Below are 26017 nucleotides of genomic sequence, written 5' to 3'. Positions count from 1 at the left end.
CCACAGGCGACACAACCCGTCTCCTGCACTCGTCTCCACTGGCTGCTCGAGGTTCAAGTCTTACCTCTCCCTCTGCCGGCCACCCCCCGCCCATCGCCAGCCGCCATCGCTTGACGCGCACCCGCAACCGCCTGCGCGCGAGCCGTCCCTCTGTGGCGACGGGGAAACCGCAGCTCAAGCCTACTGGAGGAGAGCGTGGCGGCTGGAGCAGGAGCTGCGGAAGCTCGACATGTGGCTGAGCACGGAGAAACGGCTAACGGTGTGCCTGAAGAACTCCCCCGCGGTGAAGGCAGAGAACGGTCGCGCGGAGATGGCGAGGTTGGCGGACGGCAGCTACCTGCATGAAATCAGGAGAATAGGCCGGCCGTGGGGGAGCTTGGTCATGCAAGTTTCGACGCCATTGATCGAGGAGAACGCTACGACCGCAGCGGAGGTGATCCAATTCCTCCTTGTATAGCGTTCGTGGAATACATCTAATGAGTTGCAGATCGAGCAGGTTGTGTGTGGGATGGCGTCCTTGCGGAGAGGGGATCTGTGGAAGTGCCTGCATGAGTCGATGTCAATGAGCAACTTAAGCGGGCATCAACAGGGTCAGATCAAGGGTAAGAAGGTTATAATGGGAAGCGAGGACCATTTCGTGGAGGCGGTGCTGCTGGATTCGATGGAGAACATGGAAGGGTTGGCCTTGGAGGGGCTTCGCATCCAGATGGGCACAAGCGGCGGAAGAGCCGGCGAGGTGGCGGAGAAGAAGGGGAAGACAGCGACGAGGAAGGACGGGATGGTTCTGGTGATGATGATTCAGATGAGAGATCCGAAGGAGAACTACGAGGCCGTCGGCGAGCCCATGATCGGATTCATCGAGTCGGCGGCGGTGGGGAGTCGAAGGTTCGATGTCCAAGGCGTGCAAGTCGCAGGGATGAAGCCGTCGATGCGAGCAGGGTGTGACGGCAGAGGCTTCATATGGAGTGCTTCGTTGAGAGGTTGCGAGCGGTCGTCGAGCGGTTGCTGCCTGCAGTACGTGAGACATCCGAATAGATTTTTAGCATGACGAAGACGATATATCGTTGCTTGTCTTTTTTTCCTTGACATTTTGATTCATTTCACGAGTGAATTCCTTATTCGGTACGTAACTTTCAACACTCCATTACTTAGCAGTACTGCATTACATATACAATCAAGATTTGCTATGAGAAATGCGAACAGAAAGGAACCTAATAAGAAGCATTGGAAAGCCAGTACCATCAAGCAAGAATAAATCTTCCGAACATTTCATCAAATTTCGTGGAGAGAACAATTCCAAACAGTTGAAATAATGGTTCTGTACTTCTGTAGTTTCCAAGCATACAGAAATGAGCCAAAATATTTAATTATAGCTTCAAATCGAGTGCCACTACAGTAAACAAGACTGCTTTAGACTTACCAAGCAGCAATAGACTGAGCTACATTGGTGGATTCAGTGGGGTATTTTGAATCCTCATGATTTGTAGATTTAGGGTATCACAGAGTATCGATACCACACAATATTTGTTTAATGTTTTAGGCCATCCCAGCTGCTTGGAGATAACTGGAAGATCTAGGTAAAGGTAAGATTAGCTTTTCACCGCCATCAGCTTACCTTGGTTTCTTGAGCATTTACACCTCCTAGGATGACAATAACAGCATGATTAGTGCTTTATATTATGGTAGCCATCAAAATTAAAGGAAAAAAAAAAAGAATTTAATGAAGAAACATAATTGCCACTCATGAAAAAGGATGAATTTAATAGTTTGTAATTTTGTATAAAGTTCCTGGAATGCATATGCTCATGTAGTTGAATGGTGATAAGTGCGTTAATTCACTGATGCCAGAATTCGTAGTGGTTTCTTCTGCGAAGATATTATCGAACAGTCATTGCTATACACAGCTTTGGAATCCACAGAGCAAAATTCAAGATGCAAAAAGCTTTGCCACCATCAAAAATAGGTTAGGAGATCTGTCATGGGCAACGACATTGAACAATCATTCACTATATATGCACATCTTGATGCATATCCAAGTGGCGCTGTCAACATTCTGTGTTTAAACTCTAGCAATCTTGTTGATGTATAAAATATAGATGGCCTGATTCGATATATAGATGTTCCAACAAGGATCTTGGCATTAGGTGCTTCCCATAAATAACTCAAGGTCGTGCTAATTCAAATCAATGGTTTGATGACCTATAGAATCTGAATAACATGAACAAAAAGAAATTTATACACCAAGCCTCCAGCTAGCTGGATCTTCTATTTCCTTGTTACATAAGCAAAGTGATCTTCAACTTAATTTGTTCTTTTAAGAACACACAAGAATTGAGCCAACAAAAATAATAGTTTAGCTTAACTAGTATTTACATGATATTTTGGTCTGTTGTCTAAAATAGACAATTCATCACAGTACAATATAGTCAGTATTCACACCAGAAATATGTTTTCTAGAATTAATTTCAACAATTCACTGTTAGATATGAACTACACCAATCTCATGCATAACTTATGAGTTAAGAACGATCCATATTGTTTATTGTTAACATTGTTTTGATTGATGAAAGCCAAGTAAAGAAATAAAGACAAAAGTCAGAATTAAATTTTTAAGCGAAAGAAAACTGAAATCAAATATGTGAAAAGCAAGTTAAATTTAAATTTAAATATATGCACAACAAGTAAAGACACATCAACAAAAGGCATCAACAAGAAAACATGAGCAATAGAAATATAAATCTAAATATACTAATTCTGTGCACCTCGGCAGATTTTGAAAGGATCACCTCCCTCTCAGCATCAAACTGGCTGCTCAATCTCCTAAAGAGAAAGAAACATAAATATGAAAGCAGCCATAGATAAATGTGACAAAAATGAGTTATTGGGAATTACCTTGGCTTGTCATTTTTTGCAAAATGCTTTGACATTATTGAAGCCTGCATTAAAATACAAATGGAGGTCACCATACTCCTAGCTACAACACACTTCAATAATATTAGGCAAATTTAAATACATTGTAGATTTAGATAATAAAACATTCTACTTTGAAAAACCATAAAGCCATGTATCCCTTATTACAGCATATGGTACCTACAAGCTCTAAAGGTCAAACGCAAATTCCTTTTGGGCATGTTGTTGACTGATGTTAGCCCAGTGATTCTCAGTCAGTATGTCAAGCAAACAACTAATTCATGTTATTTTAAAAGCAACAGGATACTTTCAAAGCATAAGTTTTTCTGCAGTTGAGAAGCAGATAAAACAGAAGCATATAAGATTACAGTACAAATCTTCTTTCCTACATAATACTTTAGGCATAATATAGGGTCAAATCATTCCATGAAACTCGGTAAAACTAAAGATTTACTGATCTACAATTAGCAATCAAGACATCTGTATGACGCTTGAAAGTATATTTTAACCTGCTCTTGAATAATGCTTCTAGCTTCAACAAGTTGAGCTTCAAGCTCGAGTTCCCTTTCAGTTGCTTCACAGGTCACCTCAGCTCCTTTTTGTGCATCCTGCAACTGTGACATCCTTGCCTGTAACAAGAAAAAAGAGATAAGAGTAAATAAAAAAAATAAAAAAAGCTAATATATCAACTTGAGCATCTAATTGTACAGGAATGAAACAAAGAAAACAAAGGGAACAGACATCATGTGCCATGGTGAGATCCAGTGAACCATACCTTTATTGAAGCCATCTTAGTCCGCAAACTCTCTTCTATCTGATCTCTGGCCATGTGAAAAGGTAGATCAAAGACATCCTGCCAAAAAACATAGAATAACAAAGTTACTTAAGAGAAAACCTACTTTTTTCCCTTGGTTCCTTCCTCCACCAACTGTAACAATATTGCAATTTAAGAAAGAAAGACATTTATCACCCTACCATTCTGCCGCCTAATGGGGATTGAGGAGATCCTGCATCCTCTTTTTCATTTGCAGCGGAAGTTTGTTGTGGTAGACCATTTGGAGCATTCAGAAAGTCACGCATATCCATCTAAAGAAAAGTTCAAATAGGCAGTCATTTTTGTCTCAGTTCTGTCAAATAGGGATCAGAAAGAATAGTACATTTCAATGATGATTTTGGAATTATGGTTCAAATACCACTATGACACTTCAAAATACAAGGAAAACCCACTTAAAAGATATTTTATTTGACTAAGATGAATTAGTGTTTAAAAAAAAAGAAAACTATCAAAGAAAAACATGGCAACTTGAAATGATCCGTTACGTCATGCTCATGGATTGTAATCTCAAACCAGCTGGTATGGGCATCTGCAACAGTCAGTGTGGACCAGGTCAGATCACTCTGTACCAGACAAGTTTACATAAGATTGCATATACAAGTCTATAAACGGTTGCTTTAGTAACATTTGATTAACTCTTTTATAGATTTGGACCAGCACAATATTATCTATGTTTCTTGAGGATCAGTCAGGATTCGAGATGATGATCACGGGTTACAAATCTTGACCTTCTCTTGTCAAGAAAAAACCCTAGATCTCCATGGTGCAGAAAGGAAAGAAGAAGGGGAAGACAGCAAAGCCATCCTGTATATGATGTTAGAGGAGTGAAAAAAAAAGAATACATAGCCCTCAGGTAATTTTTTTGCCCTGTTTATTTCTTGGCTTCTCCCTTCTTTTTTTCTTCACTGACTTGGACCAGCCATCATCGGTGCATGCACACACACACACACCCCTATACATATATATACACATACATAGTGTGTGTGTGTGTGTGTATACACACACATACATGTATAGACACAAACTCTAAATGCTTAAGCACTCTCAATCAAACAGACAATAATCTTATTGTTACAATTTTTAACCTGCATAGAACGTAACAAAGCCCGCAGATCAGAATTCTCTGCCATCAGCTCTTTCTTCTTCACCTCATATGCATCAACCTATAGGTAGTAATCAGAGTGTTAAAATACGAACAGCACGAAACACTTAAACAATTCTTTATAAAAACAACATATTTATGTACATGTGTAAAACAGTGTTTGAGATTTTCCTTACTATCATCTTATAGAAGTCACTGTCAGCCTTCTTACCATTCCATGTCCCACGCTGACGCCCTTCTTTCTGTGACAATGATATTAAGTTCCTTTACATGGGGCAAGTTACATAAGGTGGCGCTGTTTCAAATAATCTGAAACAGCACAATGGTATCAAAGGAAAAGTGAACTATCATTGTGGATACTGGATCAAGAAAGGTTTGACATTAAATCATCTGGCTGGGAGCTAACAATGAATTGTTAGAAAAGATTGGGTATCTTATGCCAACAGAGCAGGGTGAATACTGACATCACATATCACATATCTTTAAACTATTATATACCTGCAATAGATTCATAATTTCCATTCCTGACCGAGACTCCTTCTTTTTCTCCATCAACACTTGGTTTAGTCTCTCCTACAAAAAAACAAAGCAACAGTCCAAGGCTGAGAAGATGCATTTGGACATATCAATGTGATTAATAATACACTTGCAGAAAAAGAGAAAAAAGGAAAATAAATCAGTACAATGATAATCATTACCTGCAGCTTTATGTATTCCTTTTCCTTCTTTTTCATTTCATGTATTTGTTGTGTGCGCACTTGCTTATGAAAGAAAAGGGAGTGATAGATGTCATGGTTGTCCAGCACAAGTGAAAAGAAGACAAAATTAAACATTGTAAATATTAAGATAAAAACATCATTCCCTGAACTAGATGAAAAAGAATACACAAAACATTGTCCAAAGGTAATAACACCTGATTTCCAATGACCATCTTTTGGAACTCATCTCGTTCCTGCTGCAACTTTTCAATCTGAGCTTTCAAATTTGCTGTGTTTTTAGCCTCCTAATAATGGGAAATGACAGATCATTGATAAGACAATGGCTAAAAGAATTGGGAGCTCAATCACATTTGAAAGGTGATATTTAAAAAAAATTTCACAAACCGTTCTTGTCAAAGTGGCTAACTCTCGATCTTTTGCAGTTAATTGTGCCTCAAGCCTTTCAACTTTTGCCTCAAATCTCGAAATATCAGATTGCAATCTGCAGCACAGAATAATAAATTATGGAACCGTAGGAATAGTTCATAAAATATTTTTGAACAACTAAATAAACAGTCTTTTGAGAAAAGAACAGAGAGCTACCTCACAGTAATTTCTTGGAGCAATGAGTAAATTACCATATCGTGGTAAGATCAAAGCAAACAAAGAAGACCATATAAGAATGCAAACACTTGGAAGAAAATGTTAATTCTTGTGGACATTCAATAGAACAGAATGTGTCAAAAGAAAGAATACTAAACCCAGCATGAGACTGAAACTGAGATTGGAGAGCAACAAAAGTGAACAGCATTACAGCTATACAGCGACATCTTGACAATTACATTCAACTAAGAAAGAAATAATCAAAGATAAAAGTTATCATCCATTGGACAAATCAAGTAAAATTCAAGCACCCAAGGCCACACATACTTGACACCATGCAGGATTCTTTTTAGTCTTTTCAAATTCTGCGTTCATAGATAGAAATCTTAATTTGAACTAACAGTGAAATTGGTACCTAAATGCCAAACCGCACACATTCCAGTTTGTAGTAACTCATAAAATGGTAAAAAAACAAACAGAAACAAGAACCGTTCTTTGTGAACGCATCGCTAAGTATTAAAAGGAACACTTCACTGCGAAATCAAATAAAAACAAGAAAAGAAAACAAATTCACCTTTGTCTTTGATCGTTGGAGGCCTCCCTGAACTCGATGTCCCGCTGTCTCTGTTGAAGCAGAGAATAAATACAGTTACAGGTCCTCGCGATCGAGACCTGGCACCGACATGTCCTTCAAATCATATAAATCGAGCAAATAGACTAACGACGTATAAACAAAAATCGGAAATTATGCAAGTAGGTGAAGAAAGTCGAGTGGAATGAAACCGCACGGGATCTGTGGCAAAGAGATCGAGGGAAGCCGGGAATCCAAACGTCACCAGCGTCTGATTGAGGTACTTGGAACAATGCTCCAGGTTCCCAGCATCCGCGAAGGCGTACTCCCTGCAAGACGGAATCATAACCCTAAGTGAAGCTATCAAGAGAGCAAATGGGCTCCGGCCGCTCCAGGGGGGCGATCGCCTCACCGGATCCCGAATGGGGGCGTTGCAGATGCCTGCATTGGGGGAAATATTAATCATAAATGCCATTAGAAGAAGAAAGCGAAGGAGGAGAAAGGGGATCTCGCATGGATTTTACCCCGATATCGAACTCGGAGTGAGTCCCCGCCATGGTGGAACTCGGGAGCTGCTTCTTCTCGTCGGGAGGAGGGCGAGGCGGAGGGATTTGGACTCCGATCTCGTCGCCGCTGTCCCCAAATTTCAAATTGGGTTGAGAGTCGAAAGCGACGGGGGACGAATGCTAAACAAGGCACGACGCTAACGTGCGTCGCAGGCCGTGCATTGCGCTCGAGAGGAAACGAGATCGGTCCCGAAACGGGGAGATGTGGAGCCGCAGAGGACCCGAGCGGGCGCCGGAGCGAAGTCGGGTTTCGGATCTCCTCATCCCTCGTTGATTTCTTGGGGTTAGCAATTCAATCTCGGATCCGGATCCATGTGCGGATCCGTTTCTCGGAGTCCGCGGTGGCCCCTTCGCCGGAGTAACGAAACAGGGTGGTTTTGACAATTTCTGTAGACTGTTTCACGCTGCGTTGAGATTGGTGCTTCTGGTTGATGCGGAGAAATTGCATTCTCGTTGAGATGGGTGCTTTCCACGTAAATTTCCACTAACGTAAAAATAATAATAACGAGAATTGTCTTTTATGTTATGATTTAATATTGAACAATAAAAAGAAATATGATCCAGGAGAAAAAGTCAAACTTCTTCCTTCGATCCGTAATGAAATCACGCACTCGACACTCCCCCTTCTTCTTCTCCCATCCTCCAATCTAAACCGTTTCCTCCCTTTTTCGTTGGGACACAGCCACCCAAAAATAGGCCGGAAACGGTTCAACCTTTCTCAACCCTCGTCGTGTCTATATCTATCAGCCCGCGTGCTCTTCCACGCTCTCCGACACTGCGCACTGTGTATGACCCGACCATGGCCATGGCTTCCACAGCGTCCGTCTTCTTCCTACCACTGCACTTCCTCCTCCTCGTCCCATCCGTCATCGCCTTCGACGTCACGCGTCTCCTCGCGCAGTTTTCAGACTTCTCAACCTTCAACGATCTCCTCATCCGGACTCAGCTGTCCGCCGACATCAGCACCCGGAAAAGCGTCACCATCCTTGCCGTCCAGAACGGCGCCTTGTCCTCCGAGTCCGGCCAACCCGACGAGGTCATCAAGAAGATCATCGCCCTCCATGTGGTCCTCGACTACTTAGACAGTGAGAAGCTCCACCAGCTCTCGTCCCACACCGCCATCCTCACGACGATGTTGCAGGCCTCCGGACGAGCCTCCGGCCTCAGCGGGTTCCTCAACGTCACCGACTTGAAGAACGGGCAGGTCGCGTTCGGCTCCGCGGTGCCGGGCTCGCCCCTGAGCTCCTACTTCGTGAGGGTCATCTTGACGCACCCTTATGACATCTCCGTGGTCCAGATCAGCGGCCTCATCGTTCCTCCCGGGATCAGAGATGGGAGCTCAAACAACAGCAGCGCACCTACGCGGCCGCCAGCTGCGGCCCCGAGGAAGGCGCCGCCTGCTCCATCGACGTGGCCGTCGAAAGCGCCGCCCCCTGGTGCCTCCCCGTCGCACGCGCCAAAGCAGGCGCCGCAAGCTGCAGCCCCGTCGAACGCACCGAAGTTGGCGCCGCATGTTGCAGTCCCGCCGTCGAACGTTCTGCCAATCCCAATCCCCCGCCGCCGCGCGCCGTCGCAATCTCCGATACCGTCGGCGGGGCCGAAGGTTGCACCTAGGCGGCCACCCACTCTGGCACCGAGGACGGGGCCTGCTCCGGCAAGTTGGCCGTCAATGGTGTTGCCCCCTGGTGCGTCTCCGTCGAATCCATCAAGGTCGAAGGCGCCTACTCCAGCGAGGTCGCCTTCAATGTTGTTGCCCCCTGGTGCGTCTCCATCGAATCCACCAAGGTCGAAGGCGCCTGCTCCAGCGAGGTGGCCGCCAATGGTGTTGCCCCCTGGTGCGTCTCCATCGAATCCACCAAGGTCGAAGGCGCCTACTGCGGCACCGTCGAACATGGCGCCGGCTTCCTCGGACGGCGCGCCCGGTGGCCCCATGCCGAGTTCACCGGCCTCTGACGCGCCTGCAGTGTCTCCGCCTTCTCCAGTTGGCGGAGGCACACCACCGGCGGGATCTCCATCGGATGCTGGTGGTGTCGCCGGGCCGGATACTGGGAGCGGAGAAAGTCCGGCATCCCATGGCATGGCCGTGGTGCCCAGCGTTGCTGTTGCCATGGGCGCCGTCCTCTTGGCTGTCCTTTCAACGATTCGTAGAAGCTAATAGGAAGGACTTCTCTTGCATGTCTTGTTCTTGGATTCCACGGGCCATGCATTGGCCCGATGGTCAACCTCCAAACACAGTCTTTGTGTGGAAGACACTTTGTTTGTTTGATGCAAATGACGAGACATAGATTACCTGCAGGTAGAATAATAATAGATTGGATTTTCACTTCCAAACCGAAGGTTATACAGTCTCTGATTCTTTTCTCTTCTGAGAAGATTAAAATACTCTAAAAAATAAACAGAAAATAACTGTGATCAAGTACATTTCAATCATTGTGGATCAACAACGATCCAATTATTTCCGATTTTGGGAAAGAATTCGTGCATTGAACAGGAAACATCAATGTAGTAGTCAGGAGATAGAAACTTAGAAGGTCAAGAATCATAATATACATGAGTTGTCACATGGCAACATAGTCAGTTTCAACAAGCAAATCAAATACCAAACTTAAACAATCTGAATCATCCTATATATATATATATTTATATATAGTTGACATGCAGGACCAACTAACAAGCAAACAAGTTCACAACATGTAGCCCTTGCCGACGATGACAACAAAGGACTTGAGCTAGTCTTCGAGCTCGACAAGCTGCGCAGCTCTTCTCTCGGCGGCCTTCTTACGGACAAAGATTCCCCACCTCATAGCTGCCTTGATTTTCAGCCACCCAACAACAGCTTTACCAGATGTACGGCTCCGGTCGTCATCGAAGTTGAAGGCAGGACATGGTGAGGGCATGTACGATGGGAAGGCATATCCATCATCATGAAGGCCAGTGGGTGCTCCCCCCATGGTGAAGACGCGAAGCAGATGCTGCATGTCATCGTGCTCGAGCAATTCATGGCTTCGCAAGCGAATCTCGTCCTCCGAGAAGAAGTCATCTATGCCGCGGCTATCCCGTTGGCGGGACCAGTCGTCGTAGGTGCTCAGGTCTGGTTGCTGTACAGTGTGGCCCAATGACTGCAATTCCATGCTTGCCTGCTGTGGTGGGGCTGGTGCCAGACTAGTGCCATCAGTTCTTGTGAATTGGGTCTGGTGTGTGGAGCCAACTAACTGATTCTGTGGAGTAGATGAAGTGCTTTCAGTGGAAATATGGGCATCAGAATCCACATGTTGAGTGAGGTTAGGGTATCTAGCAGACTGCGTTCCGCTATATCCGGCAGATATGGTTCCTCCTGAATAAAAGAAAGCCACAGTTAGACTCCAAGTAAATTCTCTGAAGTTGTCTACAGCTCCAACTAGAAAACAAAAGCCATTATGACGATACTTGTGCTATGGACCGAATTGTCTACTTGTTGCCCAACTAAATTGTTTTGTTTTCAGACATTCATCAAAAGTAGGGAATAAGAAGGCAAATCCAGAAAGTCACAACTTCATCATATCATATAAATAGAATCTTTCTCAAGTATCTTGAAGTAGGTTTAGGGTTCCCAATTAGCAAACTATCCTGTTCAAGCCTCGTCCTACTTAATTGTTTAAGTAAACAATGTATTGCATAACAAGACTAATAAATACTTCAATGATATCAAAGGTTCCTCACCTCCTGTAGTATTTCCCATTTCAGCTGAAAGTTCTGTTGAAGAGGCTGAAGCTTGTGAGTGCATTTGAGAGACTTGCTGATCATATGAAGATGGATAATTTGATGAAGCCAACAGAGATTCCTTTTGCGCAGCAGGTGCTTTCTTGTTTTTTGTAAAGTTCAAGAGGGCCCTACCATCATATTCTATCACTTGCATCCAGTTATCATATGCCTTCTTGACCAATGCATCTGCAAAGACCTACAATGGATAAAGGAAACATGTTCATCATCAAAGTTTCAATTGAATTACTGGGTAACCAGGTCAGATGTGCATATAGAAGAAGAAAGACCTCCAGGACAGAAGTAGCTAAGTACATATATTTCATCAAACAGACGAAACTACACTTCTCTCATTATTCAACCATGAAATCTGAGTCGACAGAAAAATCCCTTCTTTTTATGCATCAAGTTTGTAATTTTCCTAAACTAAAAGTAGACAAGGTTTCATTCAAGGAATCAAATATCAAATACTGACCTCTGCTCGATCCGGTATGGTACGTTGGGATGACACATTATACTACATTATCTAAAAGTTTGTTTCAAGTGTTGGTCCTGTTAGCATTCTTCAAAACAATACAGTTATTGCATACTAATTCCAGTTGCTGATAATTGAGCCAACAAACAAGGTGAATGGCTAAGGACTTAAACTACTTGCTTTAGATTGGAAGGTGAAGAGACCATAAGCTGTACAGAGAAGATGTTATGGGCAATGATTTATTTCAACCTATAATCATAAATTACCCTGCCTAACAATAATTCATCATCTTTTACACAATAAATATCCAGTGAAGCAATAACAGGATCTATTTTGTTAACGGCAACACAGAGCGCCATGAGATCCCAGGATGTTAAACAAAGCAGGAGCTACTGGAACAGTGGATATGACATGGAAGGCTGTCTATTGGTTGTGTCTATCAAGAATTTATATACCAGTCTGATATTGGTTCCAGTAGCATATGGAAGAAGTATGGTACCACCATATCAGATCATTTACCAACTTATATTGCTCATATCATTGAATAAATATTCAACCATGAGTACTCAATTGGATTAGTAAATACCAACCACAAACATACCATTTTTGCTGGTATTTAAATCCTTAGTTTCTATCAATGAAAGAACTGAGCAACCAAGTTCAACGCAGTGGCATTGTGTGAAAAATCAATACAATAAGACCTTTAATGATAAAAAAAATATTAGATGGAATAATACAAGACAGATAATCCATAAGAACCCAAATATTTTTAGCTTAACAGCCTGATTTTGCTTCATTCCTACAAGAAAATCTCATATAACATAGTTTTGTCAAGATCAGTAGCTTAACTTCCACTGGTGACAACTGTAATCAATAACTGGAACACCACATATTGAAATAGCAAGAAAGAGTGTGTGAATACTACTCACCTTCTGACTGTCATTCAGGCCTTCTGCTGAATAGAATTGCCCACTAGCAATTAGGCCACAGAATTCATAGATGTTGTTAAAGATAGCACCAACATTTCTTGTTTCATCTGAGTAGTATATATAATACTTTCCACTTAAGACACAAGTTTTCGCATGCTCCACAAGGCTCTCCCACATCTTATTGGACATACCACTTCCAAGGATCTATAATGGCATTATACGCATGAAAAACAGTACAAAATAAAGAATTTACCAGGAAAACCATACATCAACACATACATTACGCAATTTTTGGGGATCTCTAACAACAAGCCTGAGGAATTCTTCAACTGTGAAAATTCCACACTTGTTCAACCTCTTGTGAAATGAACCATCCTTCCCAATCTTTTCTAATCTCCAAACCTCATCCTTTAAAGCAGGTGGATAGTGCTTCTTGTATACTAAAATGATATGAAAGAGAAAAACTCTGAGAATTAGTAAGGAAAATAATAATAATAACAATGGCAGTAGGGTCAGACTTACATTCTCCTCTGTGATCCTTAACTGTGAATGCTTCTGTCTTGGCTTCCCGTATACGAACACCCTCGCAGTAGCCCGAGGCAATTTTCAGGCCAAGCCTAAATTTTCTACTTCGAATCCAACTAGAATTGTCAGTAAAAGTAAGCTCTCCAAGGGTACCAACTCCATCTTTCAACGAAACCTGCAGGTCCCCTGTCAAAAGTGGTCTTTTTCCTTCACGCTCTTTGACTACATGGCTCTCAAATTCTTCTTCAGTCCAATTTTCATCATCTTCATTATTAAAATCACCTTCAAGAACCAACACATCCAGTTTGGCGGATGCCTCAGGTCCTGAGCTTACAACATGGCCAGAGTTTGCATCAAAAAGAACAACATGAATTGCAGCTCCCTGTTCCCCTTCTACTCTTCCACCTGTGAAAAGAGGAAGGGACAGCCTTGTCCGGAAATGTAGCTGTAGATTTCTTCCATCAGGCCCTTCAATCCGCTTTGGTGAACTCCTGCAAATGTAACAGGTAGAAAGATTTATCCCCAAAATATGAAATATTCTTCTTTCATCTTCAGGTATTGTATGCTGTTAGCTGCAGTAGTCTTAACTCTCCAGTGGCATTCATTTAAGACCTTTTTCACCTACATTTTCTGGATTCTAGTAGCTTCCAAACTAGAAAGTTTGGTTAAATTAATTGATGGTCAGATTTGATCTTCAGATCATATCACAACCACTCAAGTGGAAATAATAATCTTTTAGATCATATTTCTTGTTGCAGATTCATAAAAACTAATTTCACAGAACAAAAGTTGCAGGCATATGACAATTCTCTAGGAAACTTCTATACCAAAACTAAATGGAAGTACAGAAAAAGTGAAGAAAGTTTAATCCGTGTAATATGAACATTGGTTTCCTACGCTTAGAAAAAAGAGTTTGATGATAACTAGTTGCAATTTGCAAAGGTTCCATTTGGTAGTGTAGTAGATGGTCTAACAATTTTATACCTTCCACCAATCCTTGCAGGACCAAGCCTTGCCAAAGCTCGCTCCACTTCCTCACTGACCTATTTAAGCATAAGATAACATCCGATTAGCAGACAAACAAGCAAAGCAATGTACTTACAGAAATGAGTAAAGATGCAGCATTGTACTTATTAACAGGAAGTGACAGAGTCACAGAAGAACCATGTCCCTTTAAGTGCAGCTGATTAGACATTATCAACATATGTAAGAAAACCAATAGACACTAAGAAAAAATGAAGCCATCAATTTCACATTTTTCCTGCCATTTACTTGTGGGAACTAAATTCACAATTTACTTGGAAACCAAACTGATTGCAAGGAGTAAAAGCTAGAGAACACCGAAAAACAACACGAAGACATCTAAGGTTGATAAAGAAACAACAAATCAAGCAAGAAAGAAAGTGGCAATAGCAAACAAGAGTAGACCTCTCTGGCACAGGACTGAAATAGCCTTTGAATCGATCCAGAATAACATCCCAGTGAAGCAGCATAAACCGCAAAAGGGTCTAAAAATGAAAGAATAGCATGTTCAATTTAATACAATGTCATGAACTAGAACTCCTTCCCAGATGAAGTTAAAAAAAATTAAAGTCCACAAAAGGATATTACTGCTAATGTCTATCAGGTAGGTGTTAAGAAACCTCATCTGGAAATTCAGGTGGGATACTAACATCACCTATCTGATGGATATATGATATGCAAACTTCATTACTGTAATGTCCCAGTATCCATGATCCAGAAAGCTCTTGTAATGATGAAAATAGTAGTTCAAATTGCCAAATGTAAATGACACAGGAATGGATACTTTCAAGAAATCTGTCATGAAACAGGATATTTGTCTTACAACTCTACGAAGGATGGGCTCCAATGATGAACAGATTTTCTGCAGACTATCCACTTTCAAGGCTTCAACAATCACACTGCAAAGTGCAAAGAAAATAAAACACTGAATAGAACATGAAATACATAAGAAGATAAACAGGCTTTTTTTGTTTCAACTTTGTCCTTAAAGAATAGTATGCTCAAATCATAGATATCAAACAATAAGCCAGAAAATAATTTAGAAATAATGTTTGCATAGGACATATTTATGCAGTGACACATCTCAAAGGCTAGAACTAGGTTTTTTAAATCTTTTTTTCAGCCACTTGCTCCTGCTGTCAGAATCGAAGCTATTCTGATAAGAATAACAGCAAACAATAACACGAGTTTTTCTCTCGATTTCAGGTAGAATATAAATATAAGAAGTGATACAAAACAATAGGATAGCAAAATGTTAAGATCTATACAACATCCAGATACCTAATTCATTGAGGTAGTTAATTTCCTTCTGGATATTACTCCTCAAGTCGATATTTGTGGATAGTAGATATATGAATTTAATTGTGTGCCTAATTAACTTCCAAATGTCACTCCATAAGCCTTTGAGGATAAATGGGTGCCTTGGAAACCCCAGATTCACTGGTGTTTCTAGATAAAATTTCCCACCGGCTGCAGCATACCACAATTTTTTTTCTGCTGCTGCTTTGCAAAATTCCATTCATGCAGATTAAACTCTGTAAGACTTTTCTACTATTTTTTAATGACCCGACAAGTCACTTCGAATTAGACAGAAATCAAAGGAACCAGGTAAAGCTATGATTCAACCATCATATGGCAAGCAAAATAAAAGATATCACAAAAAAATTTCCCCAGGGGAAAAAGGGCTAAACCATCTTCCGGATAAACAAACTCCAAGTCGGTTTCCTTTTGGTTCGAGGTTCTAAGATCTTCACCTCGCAAGAGCCGGGACCTTAGGCCGCTTGGGCTCGGGTTGCAGCTCGTCCCCGTCACCGGTATCCATCCCCCGCTTCTCCCCCGGCATCGCACTCGTCCCCTGCCGTTCATACCTCCCGGGCCGCTGCATTCCGCGATCCAAACCCTAGATCCCTGAGATCTGAAGCAAACCCCCCAAACCAAAACCGGATCTTTCCTGAACAAGGTAAAAAAGCAGACATCGGGAACTAAAAAAAGCTACGATCTTAGGTACCCGAAGCGGAAGAATCCGTATCTTTCCGGCCAGAAACGGTCCGAAATATCCCAAAAGACAAACAGTCGCCGAGAATCTACGGAGACTCCAAAAAAACGAGGAAAGGCGAGCTACTGCGAACCTTCCCGCTTTCTTCGTGACGAAATCGCGATACCGCCCGCCAGGGAGATCGGAATCAACGGAAGCCACAGAGAGGAGGCGGATTTTGAGCGCCGCAATGGGACGGCTCCAAGTCCAATTGTTGGGAGTAGAGTCTTGGTTCGTGTTCGCTTAGCTTTAATGTGTGTGTCTCCTCTCTCTCTCTCTCTCTCTTCGCGAAGGCTAAATATATATTATATTGGATAAAGAAGGGATATCCCGTCGTCGATACGCTGTTTGCTGGATCGCGCTGGGCAGCCCATCCGGGCGTCAGTAGGTAGAAAAGCCGAGGCCCGGTGAAGCGCGTGGCGGTTCTTAACTGTTCATAATCTCTTTTCTCCTCGACGTACCCGCTTTGTCACCTGCTCACTTATTGCGGAATTCGTGGCATCTTCGTGGGTCCCGCATCTCATCGCTGGGGAGTGGCTAATTTGGAAAAGTGAGCGTTGAAAAGGTGTCACGTTGCCTCCGTGGGCCCCACCGGTGCGTTCGAGGCGGGTATCCTGCGGGTAAAGAAGCGGGTCGGCACGGCGAAGTGCTCGTTGCGCCATCACCACATCCGTTAAACGTTCAAACCCACGGATCGTAATCCCTTTTCTTCTGTGAATACCCGACTGCCTTACCTGCTCACTTATCGCGCGCTTCGTGGCATCTTCGTGGGTCCCACATCCATCGCTGGGACGGCAGGTAGGTGGGAAGAGTGACGTCGAGAAGAGATCGCGCTGCCTCGGTGGGCCCCAACCCAGCTTTGGAGGCGGGTATCCGGCGGGTACAGAAACGAAGTACTGTTTGAGCCATCCGCTAAACCGACGGTTCGTGATCGAACACTATCGATCGACGCAACATGTGCGAGCCGTTCGTTGTTTGCAGGCGCACTAAAGCTTTCTTTTTGTCGTGCGTGTGTGTATTTTAGGGTATTAATAATTAGAAGTTGTTCTAACATAGGAAGCTATTTGAGCATAAATTATATAGCATTATACATAATAAGCTCAAGATCGTGACCCGCTTGCACTGCGATGGCGAAGAAATAGAAATAGATTAGTAGCATATTGCAGAAGAAATATATTAACAGGAGTGTCAGAGAAGCATGTGGATTTGCACGTGGACTCTGCGATCGTATTGTTATTATTATTCTCTCTGCACGCATTTTGATGGAGGGCTGTGGCTCATTCACTCACCCATCACCAACTCCAAAGAACACTCTTCTTTCTATAAGAGAGTCTTTAATTGATTCGGTCGGTGTGTTTCTCTTCATTGCTGTCTTGTGTTCTCATGCTACTTTCAATCGATTCTTTTCAGAGGTCGTATATGAAGCATTGTATTCATACCGGCAAACTGGCCAATACTTTTCTGATATAGATTTAATAAGTTAATAGATCAATTGTCCCGTACGATCATATATGTATGTATATATATATATATGTATATATATATATATATGTGTATATATGTATATATATATGTATATATGTATATATGTATATATATATATGTATATATGTATATATATATAGAGAGAGAGAGAGAGAGAGAGAGAAAAGAAACTCTTCATATTCCATTAATCGCTCATTTTTGCAGCGATGTTGATATAATAGTAATATTGCTTCCTTCTGCCTCTTTCAAGAACAGCAGTCCCAGCCTTAATAGCTCTTACAGTAGCAAACAGTCAAAACACCTGTTCATAAGATCCCATATCATGCCACCTTGGATCGTACTGCTGAAAACCTATTTAAAAGAACTCAAACAACACAAGATTATCATTATTTGAACTGGTCCCATGACAACTTTAAGCATCTTGGTTGATGACCTAACTGATGTTTATCCTGGAACTGAGAAGCTAATTCATGATCATGCATGTATCCGAATAATATAGCTTGGAAGCAGTACCAAATGACCAGTTTCACAATTATGATACACATTAATTATGCTACTGTTCTAGCTCAACAAGCTTAGCTTTTCTCCTGTCAGCAGCCTTCTTGCGGATGAAAAGTGCCCATCTTATAGCTGCAGCGATCTTAGTGATCTTAAGCCACCCAACAGCTCTACCGGATGTGCTGTTCTGATAATGGTCCAAGTTGAATTCAGGCGACCACAAAGGCGTGCACGATGAGAAGTCAAATCCACCATGGAGGCTTGTGGAAGCTCCACCCGTGCAGATATCATCAAGTGAATGAAATATGTCCTCGAACAATGGCTGGCTTATCGAGCGAATAAAATCTGGGAAGTCATCTGTAGAGTGGGCATCCGGTTGAGGCCAGTCATGGTTGATGCTTGTATCTGGACGTTGTTCAGTCTGGTTGAATGGCTGAAGACCAATGTTGTCTTCTGTGGAAGCACCTTCTGAACGACGAGGAAAATAAAGCCATAGTCAAGTCTGTAAAGTTGCACACTTCATTTGAAGTCCCCGAAAGGCAGGGAAGAAGTTGAGAGATACATAAAAGGCCAAAAAGGGAAATGTTCTGCAGTATTTTGATGCTTAAGTTCAAGGTCAACCAATATGGCAGTAAGCAATTATACTATGAATATTTTAGTCATCTGGTACTTGGGTAAATAAATTAGGAGGTGCACTAAGATATTTAAACTTCCTGAATTATTTAGGATAGGATTAGCATTAAGTATGCTAATTGGGAAACTTAACAAGAATAAGTACTTAAGTGACGTTGAAAGGCTCACCTGCTACTGCATCTCTGATAACTGGACACTGCTCTGGATTAGGAATCTGAGAGACTTGCAGATCATATGAAGAAGAACAATCTGCTGAAGGCAACAGAGGTTCTTTTTGTGAAGAAGACGCCGTCTCACTTTCTGTAACCTTTAGAAGGTCTTTACCATCATATATGATAACAGCTGCCCAATTGTCATATGCCTTCTTGACCAACTTATCTGCCAAATCCTGAAATGGATAAAGGACATATGCCATCATTCTCTCAGCTTATATTGATAATTTAATTAAATTTTGATGTGCTTCTCGTGAAAAAAAAGAAGAAAAAAACCAGCAGAACAGGAGGAGCTAATTTATGGCATTTACCTCCATCTAAGAAGGGTATGGTAGCTCATCGTTTATTTTTAGGGATGTAAAAAACATTGTTTAGATAAGTCAAAGCTGTCAAACCTCCCTCTAATGGCAAACATCAAGTTTTTATATTTCATTAGTTCCATTTGGCATTTGCTTGGAATGGCCAATTTACATTCATTACCATGAACCATGGAGGATTTACATGTTTATATTTTGCATCTCCAATGAGATTTCAGCAATACTGCTTCTTAACATCTATTTCCACTTGTTTAATAAGAGATTATTAATGTATTAGACAGCGGTCTAAGGACTTGTAGGATCTACCTAAGAGGAAAATGAAACAACCATAAACAACCAGGAGAAAATGTGCAAGCAGAAGATGGCAGTTATATTTCAGCCTATATCAGCTTAAACTAGTCTGCTGAACACTCGCTATCCTCTACAGAATAAATATGTAGCAAACCACAACACCACCATTAAAATATACTTGTTCCTTCAAGGTTTGGGGTGGTTCAGTGCATGAGGCCCCTGCCAAATAGGAGGGTCAATGTATGCAGCCAGTTAAACTCATTTCTCTAAGGCTTAATTAATTTAATGATACATGATCTAGTTTGGCAATATTACTTACAATCCAAGGTTTAAATAAACTACTTCAAGAAGTGTAACTCATATGACGTAGAAGACCTAGGATAATTTATTGGTAGATTGGGGAGTTGTGCAAACAAGTTTAAAGCAGTAGCATTTCTGTAACAACCAAAATAGTATCCCTATGAAACAAATTTTTAGCAAACTATTACAAATAGTACATATGATGAAAACGGATAGTCATAGAAACTGATTTTTCTTCAATCTCACATGAAAATGTCATATACCAGGACACAGATTATTTGAGATTAACATCAGTAGCTGTCATGAACAGTAATTGAAATACCACAAGCAACGATATATAACAGCAAGATAAGATGTGCAGATACACTTCACCTTCTGACGACCATCGATAAGGCATTCTGTTGAATTGAACTGCCCCCCATCAATTAGGCCACAAAACACATATCTATCATTGAAAACAGCACCAACATTTCTTGTCTCATCCAAATAGCATACATGATATTTTCCGCCTAAAACAGAAGTGTTTGCATGCTCCACAAGTTTTCTCCACATCTTATCTGACATACTGCTTCCAAGCATCTAGAATCACATGACGAATGCATTAGACAAAAAGACAAAATAAAAAAGAAAGTACTGAAGAAACCATATGTCAAAACTTACATCACGCAGTCCTTGTGCATCTCTAGCAACAAACTTTAGGAAATCTTCAACAGTTCGAATTCCACTTGTATTCAACTTATTGTGAAATGAACCATCCTTAGCAATGTTTTCCAATCTCCAAATTTCATCTCCTAAAGCAGGAGGATGGTGTTTCTTGTGTACTATAAAAATGTTTGAGGAATAAAAAATATATGTATCCAAATGAAAAGGAAATCAACAAAGACAAAGGGTGGCAGGCGTACATTGACCTCTGCGTTCCTTAACCATGAATGCTTCTGTCTTTGCTTCGCGTACACGAGAACCCTTGCAGCAGCCTGCGGCAATCTTCAAGGCAAGCCTGAATGTTCTACTCCGGATCCAACAAGAATTATCAGTAAAGTTAAGCTTTCCGAGGGTACCCACACCTTCTTTCAGAGAAACCTGCAAGTCCCCTGTCAGAAGTGGTCTCTTTCCTTTGCGTTCTTTGACTATATGCCTCTTAAATTCATCTTCTGTCCAACTATCATTATCTTCAAAGTTAAAATCACCATCAAGAACTAAAACATCTAATTTTGCAGATGCCTCAGGTCCTGAGTTCACAACACAGCCAGTGTTTGCATCAACCAAAACTATATGAATAATTGCTCCATCCTCCCCTTCTATTTCTCCTCCAGTAATAATAGGAAGGGATAGCCTAGTGGTGAAATGGAGCTGCAGATTTCTTCCATCAGGCCCTTCAATTTGTTTGGGCAAACACCTACATTTTTCATTTGTAATATATAATTCTGGAACATTATAAAGAATATTCCGCTAGCCGAGAACATGATTTTTCTACCCTAGTAACAGACACTGCAAGTGACCTATTAATTTCATCTAAAATATGACATACTACCAATTATAGTTTCCATCAATAAAGACCAAGGTGAGGAATGAGCAACACATTGCACAAAACTCTCTCATAAGAAAAGCTCATACAATGATAAACTTAGTTTAAGCTAGTATTGATAATAAGATACTAGTGATAAGACTCTGAAATTGGCTTGAGAAAATATGATTCCAAATATTACAGAAGTTATAAGTGCATTGGCATTTTTACAGCAGTATTTGCAGATGATGCTACCGTTGTCAAATAATGACTGATCAATTAAAAAGGAAATGCTTTCAGAAGTATACAATTAGGTAGTTCAGAACATAATAGAAGCCCTCAGGTGCCAATCTTGGAGTTCTATAGTAGTTTGACATGGATGAGTGCTCCCTAGTTATCACCAATCACATATTTCTCAACTCAAGGGGTAGCAAGCTTAATGACAATGTTAGAATAAACATAGCTCGGATGTACATTTAATTTAGTTAGCAGCTCATTACTGATTCTAGAAGTAATACTGATGCCATAATTGATAATCATGAAGACTTGATATCACTTGCCACTAAATATTTGTTTGATTGCTTCGATGATTGACTAAAGCTGTTGAAAGTTGAAACATATTTTTCTACTTTAAATTGGAGATCAAATTACTTTGAAGAATAATGTAAGACAACGGTAAATTCAGACATGAATCTGACCGAGTATGTAGCAAATACACTCAAACATGCTGCCTTGAATGCCCAGAAGCAGCTAGAATCTGTGTCTTTGAGATGGTTCTAGGTAAGTGAAGCAGCATAACCATATTGGTCTTTTAGATGGTGTGTGTGTGTGTATACCTAAGCTAGCCAATACTATTGACTAATTATTGATTATTTTTATTTTAATCTATTATGTATTTATTATTAATCATCATTTAGCATACAGTCCCTTAAGACATCAGCCAACTTGAATTGTTGTGACTTTTCTCTAGGATCATCAACTCATATAGTTATTGAATTTGTAGGAAATTGTACCTCAGAATTAGAAAGCCAGGTTAAAAAAGAAAAATAGATACTCTAAACAAAAGTGCACTTCACTTATTTAGGAAATACTTATATCCAATTTTGGTTTACAATTTTCATGATAAATCTTGCTAAGGATCCACCTTCATTTATATGAAAAAGGGCAAACCAAGAAAACAACTCCAAAGGTACAACTTCAGATAAACAAGCTAATTAAATTCGTAAAATCTCTCATTTGTGGATTTGCTAAGCTCTAGTAGATGGTACCAAACAATGAACAACTGATAAACTTCAGCCACCAAACTTTTGCTTGAGTGGATAAATGTCCCTTCCAAAAGTAAACATCATAATGAAATTATCCCACATATTCTTTAGTTTAACATTCTAAATTCCACTTCCTCTCAACATCACAAATAGATTGTGGCATTAATCATTTTAGCGGCAGACAAGTGTATCATGTGGTCTATAAGTCATGTCCCACTTAGAATGAGTGTTTCTTCTATATTTTCAAAATCCAATAGCTTTTGAACAACAAATTTTTTGTTGAATCATTTGAAAGCATGGTTTAAGCTTAAAAAAATTACAAGTACAACCCAATGCAACTTCTCACAATGTCCAACCATAAGTCTCTGTTTTGTATTTATTAAACCTAGTTCAAAGTAGGCAGACACGCCATTTATAATATAACCTCTATTTAAAACATTTAGTAGAAGGGAAAAGATTGTATTTATGTAAAACTATGGTCAGTTATCTACACCAACTAATAGCAAAGGTTCCATTAGATCAATATAGTATGGCATCTGTACCTTTCCCCATTCCTAACAGCACCCAACTTTGCTAGAGCTCGCTCCACTTCTTCGCTGACCTATTAAAACATGATAAGACAGCATCAGATTCGTGGTTAAAGAAGAAATGAATCATATTACCAATAAAAATTTAGGTCACTTAAAAGAGGCAGTGACAAAAGATATGTGTCCCCTTTCTTACAGTTAATTTGTGTTTCCTACAATACTCAAGATTAAAGAACAGATAAATTATCAGACACAAGGCAATAAGGTACACATTTCTCTTTGAAAAGTGTTGCACAAATAGATATTTTGCTTTCTTGGAGGCAAGCTTTTTATTAACATCAATTGTAATTTAATATTTAACTTAACTAAATATTATTAAATGCAAACGACCAAGAAAAAATGAATCACATAAGTTATCTAATGCTAACAACAGAAATACCAAAACCAGTTAGCAGTAAATAGGAAGATGGAATGCTTGCTTTGGTAAGTTTAGAAAAGAATATTATCACTATAACTATATGGCATAAACCTTATTTGTAAGTTCCAAAAGGAAACTAGTAGGAATTTAAAATATAGTAATAATATGAGGGAAACAAAGAATGCCAATAAAATGCTAATTTCACCAAGAATATTTCCCGGTAACTATGGTGCAGGAAAAGCCCTTGTGGTGATAAATTTGCTAACTTAGATCACCAATTATAGAATACTTCACATTAAATATGGTTTCAAGAAATCTGACATGAAATAAGCATATGTCATACAACTATACGAATGATGGGCTCCAGTGATGAACAAATTCGCTGCAGACCATTCATTTGCAAGGCTTCGATGATTACTCTGCAAAGTGCACAGAACTTTGAACACAACATGTAATCAAAAAGAAAAAAAAAACAAGCATCTGTCGGTCAATTAACTTATATAGCTGAATAATCCAAAGAGATAGACAGACTGGCTATTAATATTTGTGAACAACATAAATATGCTTTGATATATGTTCAAAGGGTAACAATGGATTTTAAAAGTGAATAAAAATTCATATGAAAATTCTAAAAGTTTAATGACAAGAAAAAACGTTCTGAAATAGCTGAATAATCAAAAGAGATAGATAGATCAGCTATTAATATTTGTGAACAACATATAAATGCTTTGATATACGTTCAAAGGGTAAAAATGGATTAAAATTTTCCAAGCATTTTTTTTGTTTGTTTAAAGATCTATTCTCCATAGACTATAGAGAAAGCCAAGCTGTCTTTTCTTTGTATTATTGAACGACGGGCTCTCTCGTCTTAAAGCAGGAAAACCAACTTCATCTAATTACACAATTAATCAATGTTCAGCCCCTTGCTGATGAGTTCGAGACCCTGGAATAGTAACATGTCCAATCTCTGACACAAATTGATGGAACTAGTTTGGCATGATTGACATTTAAGGGTAAAAAACTTCAACTGGTCACATCAAATTTTCTCTCTTCCAAAAAGAATGAGAATGCGAAGGATGCACGAGCAAGAAAAGAGTAGCTCGCAGCAGCAAGGAAGAGACTCTGATCTTCTCAGCTAGAAGATACCAACTTCAAAGAATTTTTTGGATGTCCTTCCCCTAGCTCGCAGCTAAAGGACCGCTCAGAACATTCAACCTGAATCACATAGAATTCCCTACCAAATGCAACATTTTAGTGGTCCAAGAACTTGCAAATCTTTTGGGAAGTAAGAAATCATCCTCAAACTATCACAAAACATGCCAAGAATCACAACGTTTCCCTGAAGAAACAGAAAAAAAAAATAGCACTTTTTTCATGTTGCCGATAATTTTACCTCGCAAGTGCGGGGACCTTAAGCCGCTTGTTCTCGGGGTGCAAATCGTCCTTCTCGCTGGTATCCGAACCCAATCCCCGTTTATCCCTCGTCATCTATCCCTGCCAAATCAGAACTATTACAAGCCTTTGGCTCTTCCTTATGGGGAGAGAGAGACGAGAGCCGAGAGGAGAGTGGGATAGAATGGAACGGACGGCGAGTGAGAGAAAAGGGCGAAGGGGGTTGACGTTGACCGATTTATCATTTGGATGCGACGATTCCAGCCCGCCCTTGACGACTTCCTGGAATCCTGAACGTGTTCAAAGCATGAGAGCCTCAGCGTCGATTGCAACACCAAGAGTTGACTGGATCGAGTTACTGGGTCTCCGTCGTCTTTGTCTCGGTGAGCACACAGGCCAGGCAGAGAAGACAGCATCTACGTGTCTCATCATGGCAACATCTACCAAACTCGTACCTTGCTACGAATGACATGCGCTTCTCATCATGGCGTTGTCTGCGGTCGAACACAAGGTAGGCACGGCTCGAAGAGACGATGGCGACATCGTGGAGGCCGAGCGGGGACAGAGTGGACGCGAACACAAAGGACAGGCTCCACCGACAGCCATCTTCGCCCGTGTTCAACCCGGTCCTGCCCCAAGCAGTCGCCGCTAAAGAAGATAAGCAGGCATGGAAATCACCTGTGTATCGATGTATCAAATTGTTAGCATGGATTACGAAGACCAAAGGGACACAAATTGCCTGTAGAAATCAGATTCCAGTTCTATCTATGATCACCAAGAAACGAACAAAATTGGTTGTCGAATGGAGCACCTGTCATTAAAGATTCATATACGATTTTTATTACTGACGTTTTAATCAACATGGTCATAACCCGAGTATAGAAACATCTTTAATGAATAAATATCATACTTCTAAGATATCTTAAAATAGCTCGAGATGGATTCCAAATGATTTTGAAATGGTCTTCAATCCACGAATATCAAGGCGAGAAGGTTTTCCAACTAACGCAAAGCAAAATTAAAGTTTTCAAATGTCAGCTAGAATAATTTTCCTCGAGCAGTTGTCTTTTTTCTTGTTTATGATATTTTTTATACTTTTGAATAAAGAAATTTTTAATAATAAAATTCTTTTTATGAAAGAGAAAAAACTTGTGTTTCTATTTTA

General features: G+C 40.5%; 4 protein-coding genes across 11 annotated transcripts; 1 reads left to right on the top strand and 3 right to left on the bottom strand.

Moving 5' to 3' along the window:
• Positions 1-1236: 1236 nt before the first annotated feature.
• Positions 1237-7432, bottom strand: LOC135610788 (uncharacterized). Of its 2 annotated transcripts, none has more exons than XM_065105720.1 (16): positions 7244-7432; positions 7132-7160; positions 6937-7048; positions 6723-6772; positions 5951-6047; positions 5761-5850; positions 5546-5608; positions 5346-5420; positions 5024-5089; positions 4831-4908; positions 3886-3996; positions 3686-3763; positions 3420-3539; positions 2893-2936; positions 2763-2820; positions 1237-1641 (listed from the first exon to the last, which is right to left on the bottom strand). In XM_065105720.1, exons 1-16 carry the CDS (start codon positions 7274-7276, stop codon positions 1633-1635), a joined length of 1113 nt encoding a protein of 370 aa, XP_064961792.1. In that variant the 5' UTR covers positions 7277-7432; the 3' UTR covers positions 1237-1632. The 2 variants fall into 2 exon arrangements, with proteins under 2 accessions (XP_064961792.1, XP_064961791.1); XM_065105719.1 differs by having other exon boundaries at positions 6723-6820; positions 7244-7408.
• A 652-nt stretch (positions 7433-8084) lies between these two features.
• On the top strand, positions 8085-9440 carry LOC103983498 (vegetative cell wall protein gp1-like). The gene has a single exon (XM_009400710.2). It carries the CDS (start codon positions 8085-8087, stop codon positions 9438-9440), a length of 1356 nt encoding a protein of 451 aa, XP_009398985.2.
• Positions 9441-9788: 348 nt separating this feature from the next.
• On the bottom strand, positions 9789-16293 carry LOC103983171 (calmodulin-binding protein 60 D). Of its 4 annotated transcripts, none has more exons than XM_009400360.2 (9): positions 16105-16293; positions 15730-15926; positions 14799-14874; positions 13937-13995; positions 12950-13443; positions 12707-12867; positions 12428-12631; positions 10985-11222; positions 9789-10619 (listed from the first exon to the last, which is right to left on the bottom strand). In XM_009400360.2, exons 2-9 carry the CDS (start codon positions 15858-15860, stop codon positions 10015-10017), a joined length of 1968 nt encoding a protein of 655 aa, XP_009398635.2. In that variant the 5' UTR covers positions 15861-15926; positions 16105-16293; the 3' UTR covers positions 9789-10014. The 4 variants fall into 4 exon arrangements, with proteins under 4 accessions (XP_009398635.2, XP_009398636.2, XP_018680924.2 ...); XM_009400361.3 differs by having other exon boundaries at positions 15730-15890; positions 15984-16278; XM_018825379.2 differs by having other exon boundaries at positions 15730-15890; positions 16105-16278.
• Positions 16294-17849: 1556 nt separating this feature from the next.
• LOC135584691 (calmodulin-binding protein 60 B-like) lies at positions 17850-25562 on the bottom strand. Of its 4 annotated transcripts, XM_065105714.1 has the most exons (10): positions 25308-25562; positions 25048-25142; positions 24854-24954; positions 23804-23879; positions 23058-23116; positions 20649-21142; positions 20407-20567; positions 20119-20325; positions 18795-19014; positions 17850-18461 (listed from the first exon to the last, which is right to left on the bottom strand). In XM_065105714.1, exons 3-10 carry the CDS (start codon positions 24946-24948, stop codon positions 18049-18051), a joined length of 1725 nt encoding a protein of 574 aa, XP_064961786.1. In that variant the 5' UTR covers positions 24949-24954; positions 25048-25142; positions 25308-25562; the 3' UTR covers positions 17850-18048. The 4 variants fall into 4 exon arrangements, with proteins under 4 accessions (XP_064961786.1, XP_064961785.1, XP_064961788.1 ...); XM_065105713.1 differs by lacking the exon at positions 25308-25562 and having other exon boundaries at positions 24854-24968; positions 25048-25282; XM_065105716.1 differs by lacking the exons at positions 25048-25142; positions 25308-25562 and having other exon boundaries at positions 17850-18458; positions 24854-25041.
• Positions 25563-26017: the final 455 nt, after the last annotated feature.

This window comes from Musa acuminata, chromosome BXJ2-4, assembly GCF_036884655.1.
Source record: "Musa acuminata AAA Group cultivar baxijiao chromosome BXJ2-4, Cavendish_Baxijiao_AAA, whole genome shotgun sequence".
Classification (NCBI taxonomy): Eukaryota; Viridiplantae; Streptophyta; class Magnoliopsida; order Zingiberales; family Musaceae; genus Musa; species Musa acuminata.
The sequence above is the reverse complement of the archived record's forward strand: the minus strand, read 5'-3'. Positions and strand labels throughout refer to the sequence as shown.

What these genes read in the sequence shown, in the direction of transcription:
- LOC135610788 (XM_065105719.1), bottom strand. Translation starts at nt 7,276, where the DNA reads ATGGCGGGGACTCACTCCGAGTTCGATATCGGG. An exon ending in TCCAACGATCAAAGACAAAG is followed by an intron (nt 6,048 to 6,722) that starts GTGAATTTGTTT and finishes TCTGTGCTGCAG; the next exon opens with ATTGCAATCTGATATTTCGA. An exon ending in GAAGCATTATTCAAGAGCAG is followed by an intron (nt 2,937 to 3,419) that starts GTTAAAATATAC and finishes ATTTTAATGCAG; the next exon opens with GCTTCAATAATGTCAAAGCA.
- LOC103983498 (XM_009400710.2), top strand. Translation starts at nt 8,085, where the DNA reads ATGGCCATGGCTTCCACAGCGTCCGTCTTCTTCCTACCACTGCACTTC.
- LOC103983171 (XM_009400360.2), bottom strand. Translation starts at nt 15,860, where the DNA reads ATGCAGCGGCCCGGGAGGTATGAACGGCAGGGGACGAGTGCGATGCCG. An exon ending in ATCCCCAAAAATTGCGTAAT is followed by an intron (nt 12,632 to 12,706) that starts GTATGTGTTGAT and finishes ATGCCATTATAG; the next exon opens with ATCCTTGGAAGTGGTATGTC. An exon ending in GCCTGAATGACAGTCAGAAG is followed by an intron (nt 11,223 to 12,427) that starts GTGAGTAGTATT and finishes TATCCATTGTAG; the next exon opens with GTCTTTGCAGATGCATTGGT.
- LOC135584691 (XM_065105714.1), bottom strand. Translation starts at nt 24,948, where the DNA reads ATGACGAGGGATAAACGGGGATTGGGTTCGGATACCAGCGAGAAGGAC. An exon ending in AAGGTCCCCGCACTTGCGAG is followed by an intron (nt 23,880 to 24,853) that starts GTAAAATTATCG and finishes TGCACTTTGCAG; the next exon opens with AGTAATCATCGAAGCCTTGC. An exon ending in TATCAGAGATGCAGTAGCAG is followed by an intron (nt 18,462 to 18,794) that starts GTGAGCCTTTCA and finishes CTCGTCGTTCAG; the next exon opens with AAGGTGCTTCCACAGAAGAC.